Source organism: Python bivittatus, unplaced genomic scaffold (assembly GCF_059951505.1).
Source record: "Python bivittatus isolate LINGU-HERP-01145 unplaced genomic scaffold, Pbiv_v1 ctg000850_np1212, whole genome shotgun sequence".
Taxonomy (NCBI): Eukaryota; Metazoa; Chordata; class Lepidosauria; order Squamata; family Pythonidae; genus Python; species Python bivittatus.
In genome coordinates, this window is record NW_028277112.1 from 21,672,718 (window position 1) to 21,687,254 (window position 14,537).

Below are 14,537 nucleotides of genomic sequence, written 5' to 3' on the forward strand. Positions count from 1 at the left end.
CTATGAATTTAAGACAACCAACCCCAAGAAAGAATAGATATTAAAAAATATTGTACAATGCCCTTTTTCCCCACCTTATCCATCAAGGGTTCCCAACTCTAGGTGAAACCAGTTTTCAGACTTCCCCACTCAATAAATGTGTGCCCCAAAACATGTGAAAAGCATGTTTGTGTGTGTGTGTGCGTTCAAAATACGATATGGCTATGACAAAAAAATGTATCTGAATTAACTGAATTAATAACTACTGATTAAAATTAATTCTGCGAAAATAACAAACACCAATCTCTCCTTCCTTGCAACGGAAACAGCAAAAAAGAAGAAAGAAAAAAAAGGAGGGGGTGGTTTAAAGCTAACTGGATAGAAGAAAGGTGGAAGGAAGGGAAAAAAGGAAGGAAGGAAGGAAAAGCCCCATTTAGGCATTGTGAAAGGCAAACACTTCTCCAAAGCAGCAACTAATATTCAAGCTAATCTTGGAAGGCATCAATGCTCTTCGACAGCCATGTCTGCTGTCATCCACACCTCCAGTCCTCCCTGCTACCACAATAATTCATAGGTAATTATTTGACAATGAAAAAGCCTTTCTTCCTACTGGTTAAATATGGTAGATAACTGATTACAAGGGGCATCCTTGGATTTCCATCTAAGATTGCGGATCTTTTGAGACTGAAATGGGCATACCTTAATAGCAAACAGGTAAGAGGCTGCTATCATCAGGTAACCTGAAATATGGATCAGCATTTCTTACCCTCCACCCTGTGTAATAAAGAAGCCTCCACACTTATGGAGTTCAGGAAAATTATTAAGACCCAGCTTTTCCAGGATTGGACCGTAGATGGCCACTCAGCAGCTGATGTTTTATTGGAAGAGTATTTTTGCAAGATATCAAGACACAGATTGTTAGTGCTGACTTTTTATACTGTTTTCACCTTTCTTTCAGAGGTGGCACGTTCACCACTTAGAATCAGCTACAACTTAAAAAGCCAAAGAACTTAAGTAATCGATAAAGTTGCATAATCTTTACCACTTTTTTTATTAGGAGTTTTTGGAACAGAGTATTATCTGTGCTGGCATGCACCAGGCAGCTCAGTAATCTATTTATAGTGTTTTAATTCAATGACATACAAGACTGAAATTCTTTATGCCTTCATGAAATTTTATTGGAGTATATGTTTCCTCTGCTTCTACATATTTATTTAAAAATCAGAAATGCTTGATTTAATTGGGCCACCCTAATGATGCCAATTTTAAAAGGAACACATGGTTGTAACACAATGTTTATTTAAGAAAAGCATGAGTTTTGAGTTGTACAACAATATGAATAAAAACTGTACTTTATCCATTGAGTACCCGCATAAAATAAAAGAATCAATGAATGAGACATATCTTCATAATTTTCTTCCCTACATATATTATGAAATAATTACGTGAATAATTTATTTTTTCCCACCAAGCCTGGGATTTATACCACCCCAAAGTAGGTATTAACATCTGGAGTACCCCAAATTAAATATGGCTCTATTAATTTTAAACCAATGCTACACTTCTGTACAATTTGGATCTTATTGATATCCTTTATACCTAGGGGGATAAATCTTTTATGCCTTACTTATTAGAGAAAATTATAAGTCAAAATGCAAAATAGATTTGTCTAAGCTTAAAACATATAAGTTATTACTACTGGTACTCTTAATGCTTTTGCTGATTAAGACTAATTGATGAATCTTTCTCTAATTTTGGTTATTGTTTAGTGATGAGAAATGGGAAGAAGAGGGTTTTTTTCTGTAATATTAGAGAAGGTATCAATGCTTATACTTGTTTGGAGGGGGGGAATCACTTTTTTATGTCTTTTTCTTTTTTTCCTTTTTCTCTTGCTCTCTTCTTTTTTGTGTATCTTTTCTAATTCTGTATTAACTTTTACCTATGTAAAACTCTAATACAAATATTATTAAAAAAAACAAAAAACAAAACCTGAATATAAATTCTTTACACCAGAAATGATGGCCCAGGACTAACCGTCAGAACCAGACAAGACCAGTTCTGTGGTAAAGACTGGGGAACTATTGTGACCTTATGACAAAAGCACCCTAAAACCACACCTCCTATGTTATTATAATTATATTATAATTGCACCCCCCTCTTGTATATTATGGGATAGGCAAGGTGTTACATGCATGTGCAACTTGCATCAAATTTTGATGAATCAAATTCTTCCTCCCTGTTTGAATATTGCATAAAGATGTTAATGTGACAAGCACTGGGCACGCTCCCTGTGTAGAGACACTTGGATGCATCCTCCTTTAATGCTGCAGTAACAGACGAGTTGGATTGGATTTCTCTTGTCCTGTGTGTTATTTGGAGCCCGTCATGCCAGATCCAGTATTTTGCACTGGTTTTCTGGCCAACAGAAATAATTTGATGCTGAAAAATGAACTTAATTCTTGTCATTTAGATTTTGGAAACTCATATGAGGAGGAAACTTAGCAAACATTCCTTACTTGTGTAACTCTATTTCTGATATATTTTTTTTTAAAAAAGGAGGAAATGCCTAAATATTTGCATGATCTTCCAAAAATCACTCCAGTGCTTAAGTTTTGGATAGAAATCAAATGTTAAAATTTGTAGCCAGCTTGTATTACTATAATCATACTTTGTCATAGGTTTTATCAAAAGAGTTGTTCTCATTTATGTGTGATCCATTTTCAAGACTGGAGATAATTTGACATGAAAAGATTAAACTATTATAGATGGGTCATACAAAGTTAATACAGAAGAATGAAATTTCTGTGGAAAAAAATGTTATGTTAGTATCCAGATAATATGAGAATATATAAAACTTAGTTCATACCACACATGCAAAGAACAACATCAAAAGCTAGACTGAAAGATCCTTAGAATTAGTAATAAAACATTCAGTCCCCTACTTAATTTACTGTATAAGAATCAAATATTTAATCAATGGATGTGAAATATCAACATCAAAAATTAACTGGAATGATTTCCAGTTATTAATTGATAATAAAATCTAAAATTTGGGATGATAATGCAAGAGAGCAAGTTATATGTCCCTGACTAATATGGACTGTTCAGTTCAGTAAACAATGGATAAACCATGGTTACTATAATATATAAATCTAGTGACATTTTAAGCCATAATTAACAGTTCACAGTATTGTGTAAGCCCAACAAACGGTGATTTAAGCAATGAACTATGGTTAATTCATGTATTTATGAAAAAAGGAAACAAGACCAACATATTATTGACTACTAAAAGGATGACAAACAAGCTCAGCAATTTACAAGGAGAGTATAATACACTTATGACTTTTAATTTCCACCTTGAATTCTTATAAAACCTGTTCCTATTTAATGCTCTATAGAGCTTTGCTTTTATGCCACTTTTTAACAAGCTGAAACATGCCTTGCAAAGTCTTCAGGAACATAATTTATCTTCCCAAGCTTAAAGTGCATTTCTCGACTGAAAATATCTATATAATACTTCTCCTGACTAATATCTGTTCTGCTTCTTGGCTAACACAACAAAGTGCTTTTCATGATTTGCACATAATAGGATTTATGTAAAGTGTGGGAGTTGTCCTACCTTCCTTTCCACAACTTGGTGTAAAGGATAGAGGGGGGGGAAATGGTTCCTCTCGTTCAGTATATGTATATGTAGAACAAAACCTGACAAAAATTTTTTTTCCATTTCTTGGATCTATAGGGTGCTTTTTTTTTTTAAAGTAAGAAGCTTCCTTTTCATGTTATTCCTTTTGCTAGCAAAGATCAACCTAGAATAATCTCAAATCTTTAAGCGTGTTTTTCATATTGTTCCTACTTTTTATTTCTCGTCATTACAAAAGCAAGGAAAAATTAGAATAGCTCACATATTCTAAAGACATTCAAAATACCATTTCCATTGGCTTGCCATTGTTCCCTCACTTTTTGTATATAAAACAATAAAAAGTAAGCATTTTACAACAGCTACTATCTGAATTCTTTGCAGACCTCAGGAGACCAAATGGAACAAGCAAATAAATTATAATTTCATTTATGTGGACATTCACATTTAAGTGAAATACTTAAGCAACAAAGAGGGTATATTTATATTACTGAAAATAAAATTTACACAGTGTAATAAATTCTTAATACATATTATAAATCAGTATTGTAACATTAAAAATTAGTACTTTATGAATATCAGTATGGAGTATCAGGCCAACTATTGTATTTCTAAATGGATGACAATTCTGGGTGCAACTAATATGGTACTGGAATTGGACAATATTGGAATATGGTTCTGTTACTTCTTATCAATCAGAACAATAATACTGAAATGGAAGAGAATGAATTCTTATGAGAAGGAAGGGACAGAGCTAAGCAGAAAAATAAATTCTTCTATCCATTGAGCAGGACAAAAAAGATACAAACATCTTTCATAGACACAATGTTGACAGAAAAATCTGTCATGATAGATAGCTGGATATATTTCATAGCAATAGGGAAAGCCAGTACATTACCCCAATGTGTTATCTCTGTTGATAGACATTATCTTTTACAGTCAAAACAAACTTTAAATAAATTAGTACAAACCCAGTCAGGCTCATTATTTTTTTCCTGTACACCCTTTTGCTTTAACTCTACACTGTACATTTTGTGCAATTCCTGGACTTGTATATCAATATTTGACTTATTCAGAAAGTCCTGATCTATACTTGATGATTGTAACCTATTGACACTTCTGATCTTCCATAGCAAGAAACAAGAGTAGGTATAGTCTGGCTGTTGGTCACAAGACTAAATGGCCAAAAACTCTTGCTTACACTTATCTCATATGTGAACCAGGCAATTTGTATTTAAACTAGGAGTACTGAAAAAAATTACTCAGCAAGATTGCATAACCCTAGCCAAAGTGCCAACCACAGCCAATTCCTTTAGTTTCCTTTAATGATCATGGGAGTGCTGTCTCCCTATGGCCAAGTACATGTAATTAAAAGCTCCAAGAGAACAAATACATTGGGGGAGGGAAAGGAAAGGAGAAAATAACAGAGAACAGAGTACTTAATGGCACAAGGAGGAAAGCAGATGACAAAGCTCCTCACATCTTTTCATAAACCACACAAAAGACACTACAATATATAAAAGAAAAAAAATACAAAGATAAAATTGGTAGATGACTGAACATTAAAATCAAATGGCTCAGGATTATAGCTATTAATTATTGGCCACGAACTTAATGACTAGCTAGTATGCAAGGCAGTATAGATTATGACTTCCATATATATCTCCAGCACATATTGTACAGTACAGAAAACAATCACTGTTTGTTTAGCACATTTGATGCTAAATTAAATAAAATAAAACCATAAAGTTGATTCATAACAATGACATGCTGTGTGACTCTAATATAGATCAGGGTGGTTTTGGATTGCGTATTATTTTATTTAACATAACATAAATAAAATACTATTTCTGCACTGAACCCAAACATTTATTTTCTTTCTATCTGTGGTTTAACATTATTTCTTTAGTTGCAACAAATACAGATAAAAGCAGAAAGTAGTTTATTTCTGTACATACTAGGATCGCCCTGAAATGCAGATTTTATTCCAAAAAAGTGTTTTGGAGCTTGAATGTAGCACCTGTCCACAACTCTTTTTCAAGTCATCATATGCCCGTCTTTGAGCTGGCATGTGATCCTAGCAAAGGATGAAGATGCTTTAATTTAAAGTGCTGAGACAGATGTAATATTTGCACTACCAGGTGCTGTGAAGCACCTTTGTGGAATCAAAACCATAACACTGCAAAACCATGGATGTTTGTGCATTAGATATATGTTCAAAATCTGACAAAACCATCAAATCAAGCCAAATCAATCTTTATTACAGTCATAGACCAACATTAAAAAACACCAACCAACTTGATCGTCTGCTTATAACTTGCACTTGCTATTGCTGTAATCAGCTTCATTGGTTTAAATCCCAATTCAAACACAAATATACAATAAGCTTTGGGGCTCATTTCTGAAGCTGAAACAGTATCTGTACCAGAACCAATGACACGCAACATACAAGACACATCTTACAAACATAACATTTTTTGACAAGCAGTGACACAAAGAACTATTAGCACCACCAAAACATTATAGTATTGTATTGTGTTCAAGCTGGTAATTTCAGTATGACATACACATTTAGGATTCTAATGCAAGAGATGTAACTTCTACATTAAAGCATATGTCATGATGTATGGTTAAAATCAGTTTGAATGTTATCTGAAATAAATGCGCGTTAAGGCCAAGATTAAGGTTTTAAACTTTCAGGAGTTTTTTGGTAGTATTTTTTTAACATACCATGAATCTCCTTTTTAAAAAATGTTAAATAGAAAATGCTTTTAGGACATTATGGAGATAAAAAAAATCGAGTAACTAATATATTGCATTTTATATTAATAGCAAAAGCTAGCAGAAAAGAGTGTTGGCCAAGAATTCTAAAGCACAATAATCATGCTCAGCAAAGTACCAGGTGATTAAATGCCGACCAGAGAAACTCCCAGGTTTCATTCAAAGCTTATAATTAATTCTGATTGCAAAGTAAAGCTTTAAATGAAATATTGAAACGACAAAGTGCATGATATCAAACTGTCAATCACCCCTTTTCCCACCCCTATTTCTCTTCTTTTTGCTAATTTTGGACATGATGCCGGATTGTTTCACTGGTGTCTTTACATTTCAGGCTTGTGTCTTTAGAGTTTTCACGGAATAACCAGCATCTCTAACTATAAATCAGTCTTCCCCAACCTGGGACTTTTCAGATGTGTCAGGACCACAATTTTTAGCTACCAACCCCAATACATATGGAGGATATAAAATTGATGGCAAGTGTTATAAAACATAATTTTTCTTCTTTTCTTATGTGGAACATTTTCTGTGGACACAATAGAAAAGAATGAAGATCATAGATCCAAAACTGATCACTTGGGTATGAAATTAAATATGTATCTAGTAGGTATTCTCTAGTAATGACAGTATGTCTCATGGCATTTAGTCAGCAGACTAGGAGAGGTACAACGACTCAGGTCCTGATCTATGCAACTTTACTTGGGAATAGTTGAACTAACTCCTACAAACAGATCGCTTTAGCACTGTTCATAAAATACCATCAAGCGTTCAGAAATTGACAGGAAACACAACATACATCTGCAGCAACTAAAATAAACAGTGCAATTCTTATCAAGAAAACACCATCATATCCTAGGACTTACACCTTTGGGAAGTAAAATTACGCTTCACCTAAGTGTGCCTTATATAGCCAGGTGGTCATGTGACTTCTTGCAGAATATTTGCTTTATACCCCTTCTCAATTAAAATAAAATGCCATCGGCTTGATTTCGCCTGGGATCTCCGTCCTTCTTACCTACTGCAGAATGGAATGCTGTGTGGAAAACGGGGGGGGGGGGATTCCTCGCAGCAGGGTGCTAAACGCAGAGGGGAAATCTCTGTACAGTTGCAATAATTCGCCTTTTAACGCTTTGCCCTTACAACTCAATTTCAGATCATTTCTTGAGTAGCCCTACAAGTCAGAACAACGAACATACACATCCATTAATTTTTAACTCCAGAGCGGATGCCAAAAAGGAGATTACTGTGTTCTGAAAACAAAATCCAAGAAGCATGAAAAATAAGGACACAAAAGCCTCTTACCTCGCTCAGTTCCGCAGAGTCATTTCCATATTTCATGGCAACTCCAGAATTCATGATTAGACTTTCCAGGGCTTGGCTGCTTTCTATAGATTTTAAGGTTTTAAAGCTTTGCTCCAGAAAATTCAATACCCCCTTTGCATCTGAGCTTTTTCTGTCTTGCACTTTTTGCTCTAGACAGCCATTTTCACTGAACATTTAGACCCCTAGAAATTAATAATGCACAGGGTCTCTCTAAAGAGACAAAAAGAAATCTGCCAGTCGTTTCACAAACAATTCATTGCTGCAAGATACTCATTAAAAACACTGCAGAGCCCTCTGCCAGACGGAGAGCAGGCAGGATGTAAAAATCTTCTGCCTGCTAAAACAGCTGCGATTCAGTTTTGCGCCTTCATTCTTCCCTCCTTCAGCTAGCTCGGAAAGAAAAGGAGTTCAATGCACTTGGAAGTGTTTGTGGAGCTTAAAACCCACTCATCGCTCTGGCTGAATCCTATCCAGAGGTGGAGGAGAGAGCAGGGCGCAGACGTATCGTGCTGCTCACGCTAAAGTTTCCCCTTCCAGGGAGCTTGGAGTTGTAAGTGGTTTATGATCAAATACAGCTGTCTTGCTGCTGGCTACGGGGTGCCTGGAAGAGGCGGTACCAAATGGAGGAGGGGCGGGGGGGAGGAAGCAGAACACATGCTCCAGAGAGCTTACTTTGGAACTGCAGGCATCCTTCCAGAGTTTTGTGTGCTAATTGTGTGCACCCAAAATTCCAAAGTTCAAAGCAACCAAAAAAAACAAAAAACAAAAACCTCAAGTAGGTGACTTTGATGCCAGTCTCTTATTTCCAGTCAACTGACCTTCTCTTTGTTACACCGAAGAAAGCTGATAAATTAAAAACTTTACAGGCATTTGGGCGTATTTAAAGATATACATCATCATTTTTATGCAGGATAGTATGACACGGAAGTTACTAAGAAAACCGAACGTTCCAAATTGGAATAATGGAAAATATGAGAAGAACTATCTTTTGTTCAAGACCCCAATTCCTATGAAAAACTGCCCAGTTTTCAAACCTAAAAATGATCTGATATATTTCTAATTATTCTACATTTAAAGGTCTGACTTAAGTTTATTGTTTTCAGGAAAAAGTTGGCTTTCTTTGCCTTGACCAAATTTTTTCACAAGGACACTTCCCATTGCCAAATAACTTCGTATGCCACAAAAGTTAAAAGCAAATGCTTTTTAAAAACTCATACATACCACCTTCATTTTTTCAGTGCAACTGCAAATTAAAAACATACTTCTAAAACTGCCATGAGCTTTGAAACCGAGAAACGAAACAAAAAATCACAACAGTGAAATGCTGGAGCTAATGGACTGTCCCTTTACAAATCAGTATTTTTATAGAAATCTCCTTACCCTTCAAGAGAAATTCAGAGGGGTTTTTTTTCAAGAAGGAAGTACCAAAAGGCTAAAACTACAGAGAAATAACCTTGAACAACCAAAAAAAAAAAAAAAAAGATTATTAGATCTTATACTGGTGTAATAAATGGAGCTGCTTAACTTTAGGCAATTGTCAAGGACCAACACCTGCAAAATAAGGTCAGCATCATACTGTATACACTTAGTTTCAAAAGGAGACAGTAGCACACACCCATCTCCTGCTTGATATTACAGTGCTGTTCCTAAAGTATAAACCTGGGTGTGCCCCTACTCTTGCTGTGGTGTAATAACAGTGCAAAAGATGATGGAAAATGCTGTATGCATTTCCTTCTTGAACAAATAAACTACAGAATTTAATTTCCTGCATACTGTCACAGATCTCCTACAAAAAGACAGCAAAAACAAGTTGATAATATGGAGTAGCATTTTCTTATCTGCTAGAATTTGTTTTTAACTTTGCTACTGGAAGAGCTATTGTTGACCAAAAATTGCCTTTAGGTATCAGTTTCTATAAAAATACTTAGTATCTTTTGTATATAACTAAGAAGAAAAAGAAGAAAATATGGCAGTATTTAAAGTTTATTCAATTAGTTCTCCATCTGATATCACATGAGAACATTATGTCTTAGAAATAAAACATTGAGAATGAATATCAAACCATAATCCTAAAGAAATCCTGCTTATATAAAACTCTTGTGCACATCATTAACCTTTATTCCCCCATACTTTATCAAAATAATTTATTCCACCTTATATACCATTGCCCCCGCTCTATAGAATACTCTTCCCCAGAGGTGAAAGGGGTGAAGACCTAGCTCTGCCAACTTGTGTGGGGCAGGAAGAGGGGCAACGAACCCTGGGGGTGGCTGGCACCTTGAAGATGCTCCTATAACCTTTATTTACCATCAGTATCTTGGAAGCAATTATTTATGTATGAACATGTTTTTTATTGTATTTTTATTGTATTTTAATTAATATTTATTCTTGTTTTACTATAGACCTGCCCAGAGTCGCTCCTGAGTGAGATGGGCGGTGACTAAATTTGAAATCTAAATAAATAAATAAATACTGCTCTAGCCCTATCTTTTTGAATAGTTATTATTGCCTATGCCTCCTTGTGAAAAATAAATGTTATCTTTCAAGCATTTAGATTTTTAAATCGTGTTACTATGATAGTTCCCTTTTTGTTTTCAGTCTACATTCCTTTGATTTATATTCCCTCACCACCTAAAAAAAACTTTGAACTAAACAGCCATATGTGTACAGTACCAACTGTACAGCTAAATGGCTGCAAGCTATGTAAAGCTTGTTATCAGTAACGCTGTCAATCAAGTATTTTCAAACCAAAGTGAATTTGTTTTTACGGAATAAGTCTAGAGACACATTTCTACCTTCTCCGTGAATATTTGCATTAATGAACCAACTTATTTCTGAAGTCCCCAGCAACTCTAGAAACATAGGTGATTCTCGTATCTATAACACAATGACATTCTGGAAAGGGATTTCTCTAAAATGATGACACTCTGAAAGGGACAGGAAGCAGAAACACAAGATAACTTCCTCTCAAAAATTTGGTTTTCACCTATATCTATTGCACTTTATAGGAGCGACATATGGGGGTCTGTTCCATAGTTTATCTTCATGTGAATCCTACAAGACAGTGTAACTAATAGAAATTTTCAGTGCCAATCATCTGAGGTAGAAAGGCTGCCAGACTACCTTTTCTATATATTTCAAAGGTAGATACACTATCACTGTTTGTGATTATTAATAAACAATATCCTGAATGCTCACAGTAACGGTGCTAGATATTTCACTTTTGGACATGAAGCCCATTTTAGAACTTTTCCTTAATCAACTTAAAAACCAAACAAGCAAATAGCTCACAGTCTGGAACATGGATAAGGCCACCATCCGACTAAGCAAAAGCATTAAATCAATTCCTATTTATCACAGAATCAAGCACAGAAAAAGGACTTGTTCGAAGTGGTCGATTGCTTTATGAAACAAAATGAAACATACCCTAACTCAACTCATCAGGAACCTGAATTGTTGAGGATAGGCCTTTGATTCTGACTTTTCACCTTGGAAACAAAAGAAGGCATCTTGAAAACAAAAGAAGGCCTTCCAAAACAACACGAGAGATAATCGCTTAACTTGGAAGAAGACAAATTCAAATAAATCAGTGGATACCTAGGCTGCGTGTCTTTCAGATGTTTCCTTTAGTAGTTATTTAGCCGAAGACTAAATCAAAGGGGAGCTCAGCTAGGTGGCAACATGTAACCAACCTTGGCAGACTAAGTCAAACCTGCTTAGAGTTAAGATGGGAGACCACCAAAAAACCTCTGAGGATAGGAAATAAAACCAAAACAAAAAACTTCCTGACAAACCAATTTCATAATGTGGCCAGGAAAAGTGTACAAAGGTATCTATGAAGTCACAAACGAGGCTTGACTGCAGGAAACTTTACCTAAATCAGAAGAAATCAGTTTCACATGTTATATAAAGACATGTATTGTTTGATCCTACTAATCCTCTTCAAGAATTATGGAAAGTGGCAAGATTCTACTCAGATTCAGTGTAACTTAGGATGAGCACCCTAGTTCCAATCTTTAGAAAGTAAATTATATCTGATAGAAAACTCTTATGTTTGCAGAAGCTCAAGTACAATTGAGGTCTCTGAGTCCTTACTTGTATAGTAGGTCTCCATGAACTCAAGAGTCTCTCTTCATAGATGGTTCTCTTATACCTAGAAGGCAATAAGAAGTGGAAAGGACCTGCAGGCTCATCCTGACATCCCCTAAATGAGAGTAAAATCTTGCCTTATTTCACTATTCTGGAAGAGGATAAAGTCTATGAAGATTCTTTTTTTCAGAGAAATGACCTATTAAGGGACAAAAGGAAGGGGAAACTCCATCGTTCTTCGCTCTGCTCCATTTCTTCTGACTCGGCCAGTTTCCCAGTAAACTTCATAACTAAAACAAAACAGATCAAAATAGCCTGAAGACAAGTGCAACTCCTGGTGACTACATGGATATAATTGTGAAGTTTTCAATACTTATAACCATTATCATTAAATCAAAGGAGGGAAATATGGGGAGGAGGATGTTCATGCACATAAGAAAAAGAGAGAGAAAGAGCGAAACAGGCAACTCTGGTCCCCCTCCTCAACTAAAATCCCCAGTACAGTTATTCTTGGTCGCACAGTCAGCCAGTTGTTTAGACTGGATTTGGCATTATCAAGTCCTTCCCAAGGGCCTGGCCCAGTCAGATGTTGTTGTTTGATGGTGTTAAATATATTGTTGCAGGATGAAGCTGTTCCAAGTAAAGCTGCCTTTTGCAATTGACTGATGGTGATTTTGTCAATGCCGATGGTCTTCAAGTGGTGTTCCAGATGTTTTGGGATTGCACCCAAGGCACCTATTACTATTGGTACTATCTTTTGCCACAGTTGTTCTACTTCTATTTTTAGGTCTTTGTATTTTGGGATTTTCTCCAGTTCTTTCTCTTTTCTTCTGCTGTCTCCAGGTATTGCAATGTCCACTGTCCAGACTTTTTTGTCTTTCTTATCAACAATTGTTAAGTCTGGGGTGTTATGTGGCACGTGTTTGTCTGTTTGAATTCTAAAGTCCCAGAGCACTTTAGCTTCTTCATTTTCTATTACTTTGTCTGTTTTGTGGTCCCACCAGTTCTTGCTTGTGGGCAAATGGTATTTCTTGTAGATATTCCAGTGCACCTTTATTGCTACTTTGTCATGCTGTTGTTTGTAGTCACTCTGTGCAATCTTCTTGTAGCAGCTAACTAGGTGGTCCACTCTTTCTTCAGCTTTTTTGCAGAGGCTACATTTGCTGTCTGTTGCTGTCTTCTTGATTCTGGCTTTGTATGCATTTGTTCTTAAGGCTTGGTCTTGTGCAGCCAGAACTAGTCCCTCTGCCCCTCTCTTCAACTTTCCTGCTCTTAGCCATTGCCAGGTCTTCTTGTTATCTGCATTGCCTAATTTTTTTGTGTACTGGCCATGTAATATTTCTCCTTGCCATGTCTCTTTTTTATTCTTCATTTGGTCTTTCTTGTAGGCCAGTTTGGTCTGTTCAGTATTCAGTAATCCTTCATGATGTACTAGCTTCAGTGCATCTTCTTCACTGTCCTTCAGATATTCCTCTAATGCCCATTTTTCTTCTTCAACTGTCTGGTATACTTGGAACATCCCATGCCCACCTATATTCCTTGGTAAGTAGAGTCTATCAACATTGCTGCATGGATGAAAGGCATTATTCATTGTCAGTATTTTTCTGGTCTTCCTATCCAGGGCTTCTAGTTCTGCTTGAGTCCAGTCTACTATTCCAGCTCTGTATCCAATGACTGGAATTGCCCAGTTGTTCATTGCCTTGATGGTATTTCCTCCATTGAGTTTGGACTTTAAGAACATCTTCATTCTCATGATTGACTACTAATCTTCTCCTTGACTTCAATGTGCTTGATGTCGTCAACTTGAAGGATGCCCAGGTATTTGTAGTGATCTTCTTCATCTAGACTCTTGATGTTTTTTTCCATAGGGCATCTTGAATCCTTCAGTTTTCACTATTTTTCCCCATTGATGATAAGGGCAGCACATTTGTCTAGTCCAAACTCCACTGCAGTATCTTGGCTGTATAATCGGACAGTGTTGAGCAGTGATTCTATTTCAGATGGTATTTTTCCATATAGCTTCAGATTGTCCATGCAAAGGAGATGGGATAACCTGGCAGATGTTTTTGATGTTTGATAGCCATGGCCTGACTTGTTCAGTATTGCTGACAGAGGAATCAATGCAATCACAAACAGTAGTGGTGATAGTGAGTCTCCTTGAAAGAGTCAACTCTTGATATTAACCTCTCCCAGTCTATTACCACTGACCAGCAACTGTGTCTTCCATTGTGCCATTGATCTTTGCACAAAGCTTCTGATGTTTCTAGTGACTCTTGTAATTTCTAGACACTTGATTATCCAATCATGTGGCAGGGAGTCAAATGTTGTCTTATAAAGAATCCAAGCTACCTTCAAGTTGGTCTTCCTTCTCTTGCAGTTTTCCAAAATCCTCTTGTCAATTAGAACCTGATCTTTTGTTCCTCTGCTGTTTGGAGAGTTTCTTTTCTGCTCAGGTGGAAAGAGCTTGTTTTCGGCTAGATGCTGTTGGATTGCATCAGCTACAACACCAGTTAGCAATTTGAAAGTTGTTGGTAAGCAGATAATTGGCCTGTAGTTACCTGGTGCTGCTCCTTTTGTTGGATCTTTCATTATTATTGTTATTGTTATTATTATTTCCTTGTGAATGTAGCTGTTGAGGGGGTCAGAATTTACCCAGTTCAGATATACAGGGTGCCTACTTTGTTTGACGGTACTGGTGATGTCTTCTCAACTTCCCCTGGCCTTTATAATT

General features: G+C 36.2%; 1 protein-coding gene across 2 annotated transcripts in view; it reads right to left on the reverse strand.

The window, feature by feature from the left end:
- The window catches only part of MCC (MCC regulator of Wnt signaling pathway), a 210,490-nt gene that overhangs the window by 149,013 nt on the left and 46,940 nt on the right, over positions 1 to 14,537 (reverse strand). The window contains exon 1 of one of the 2 annotated variants that reach the window (XM_088130042.1): positions 7,697 to 8,297. The exons of the other annotated variant lie outside the window; for it this stretch is intronic. Within the exon in view, the coding sequence (XP_087986168.1) occupies positions 7,697 to 7,891 (195 nt within the window). The 5' untranslated portion in view covers positions 7,892 to 8,297. Of the gene's footprint in view, positions 1 to 7,696; positions 8,298 to 14,537 lie in introns of those variants that run through there. 2 annotated transcript variants of the gene reach the window in all.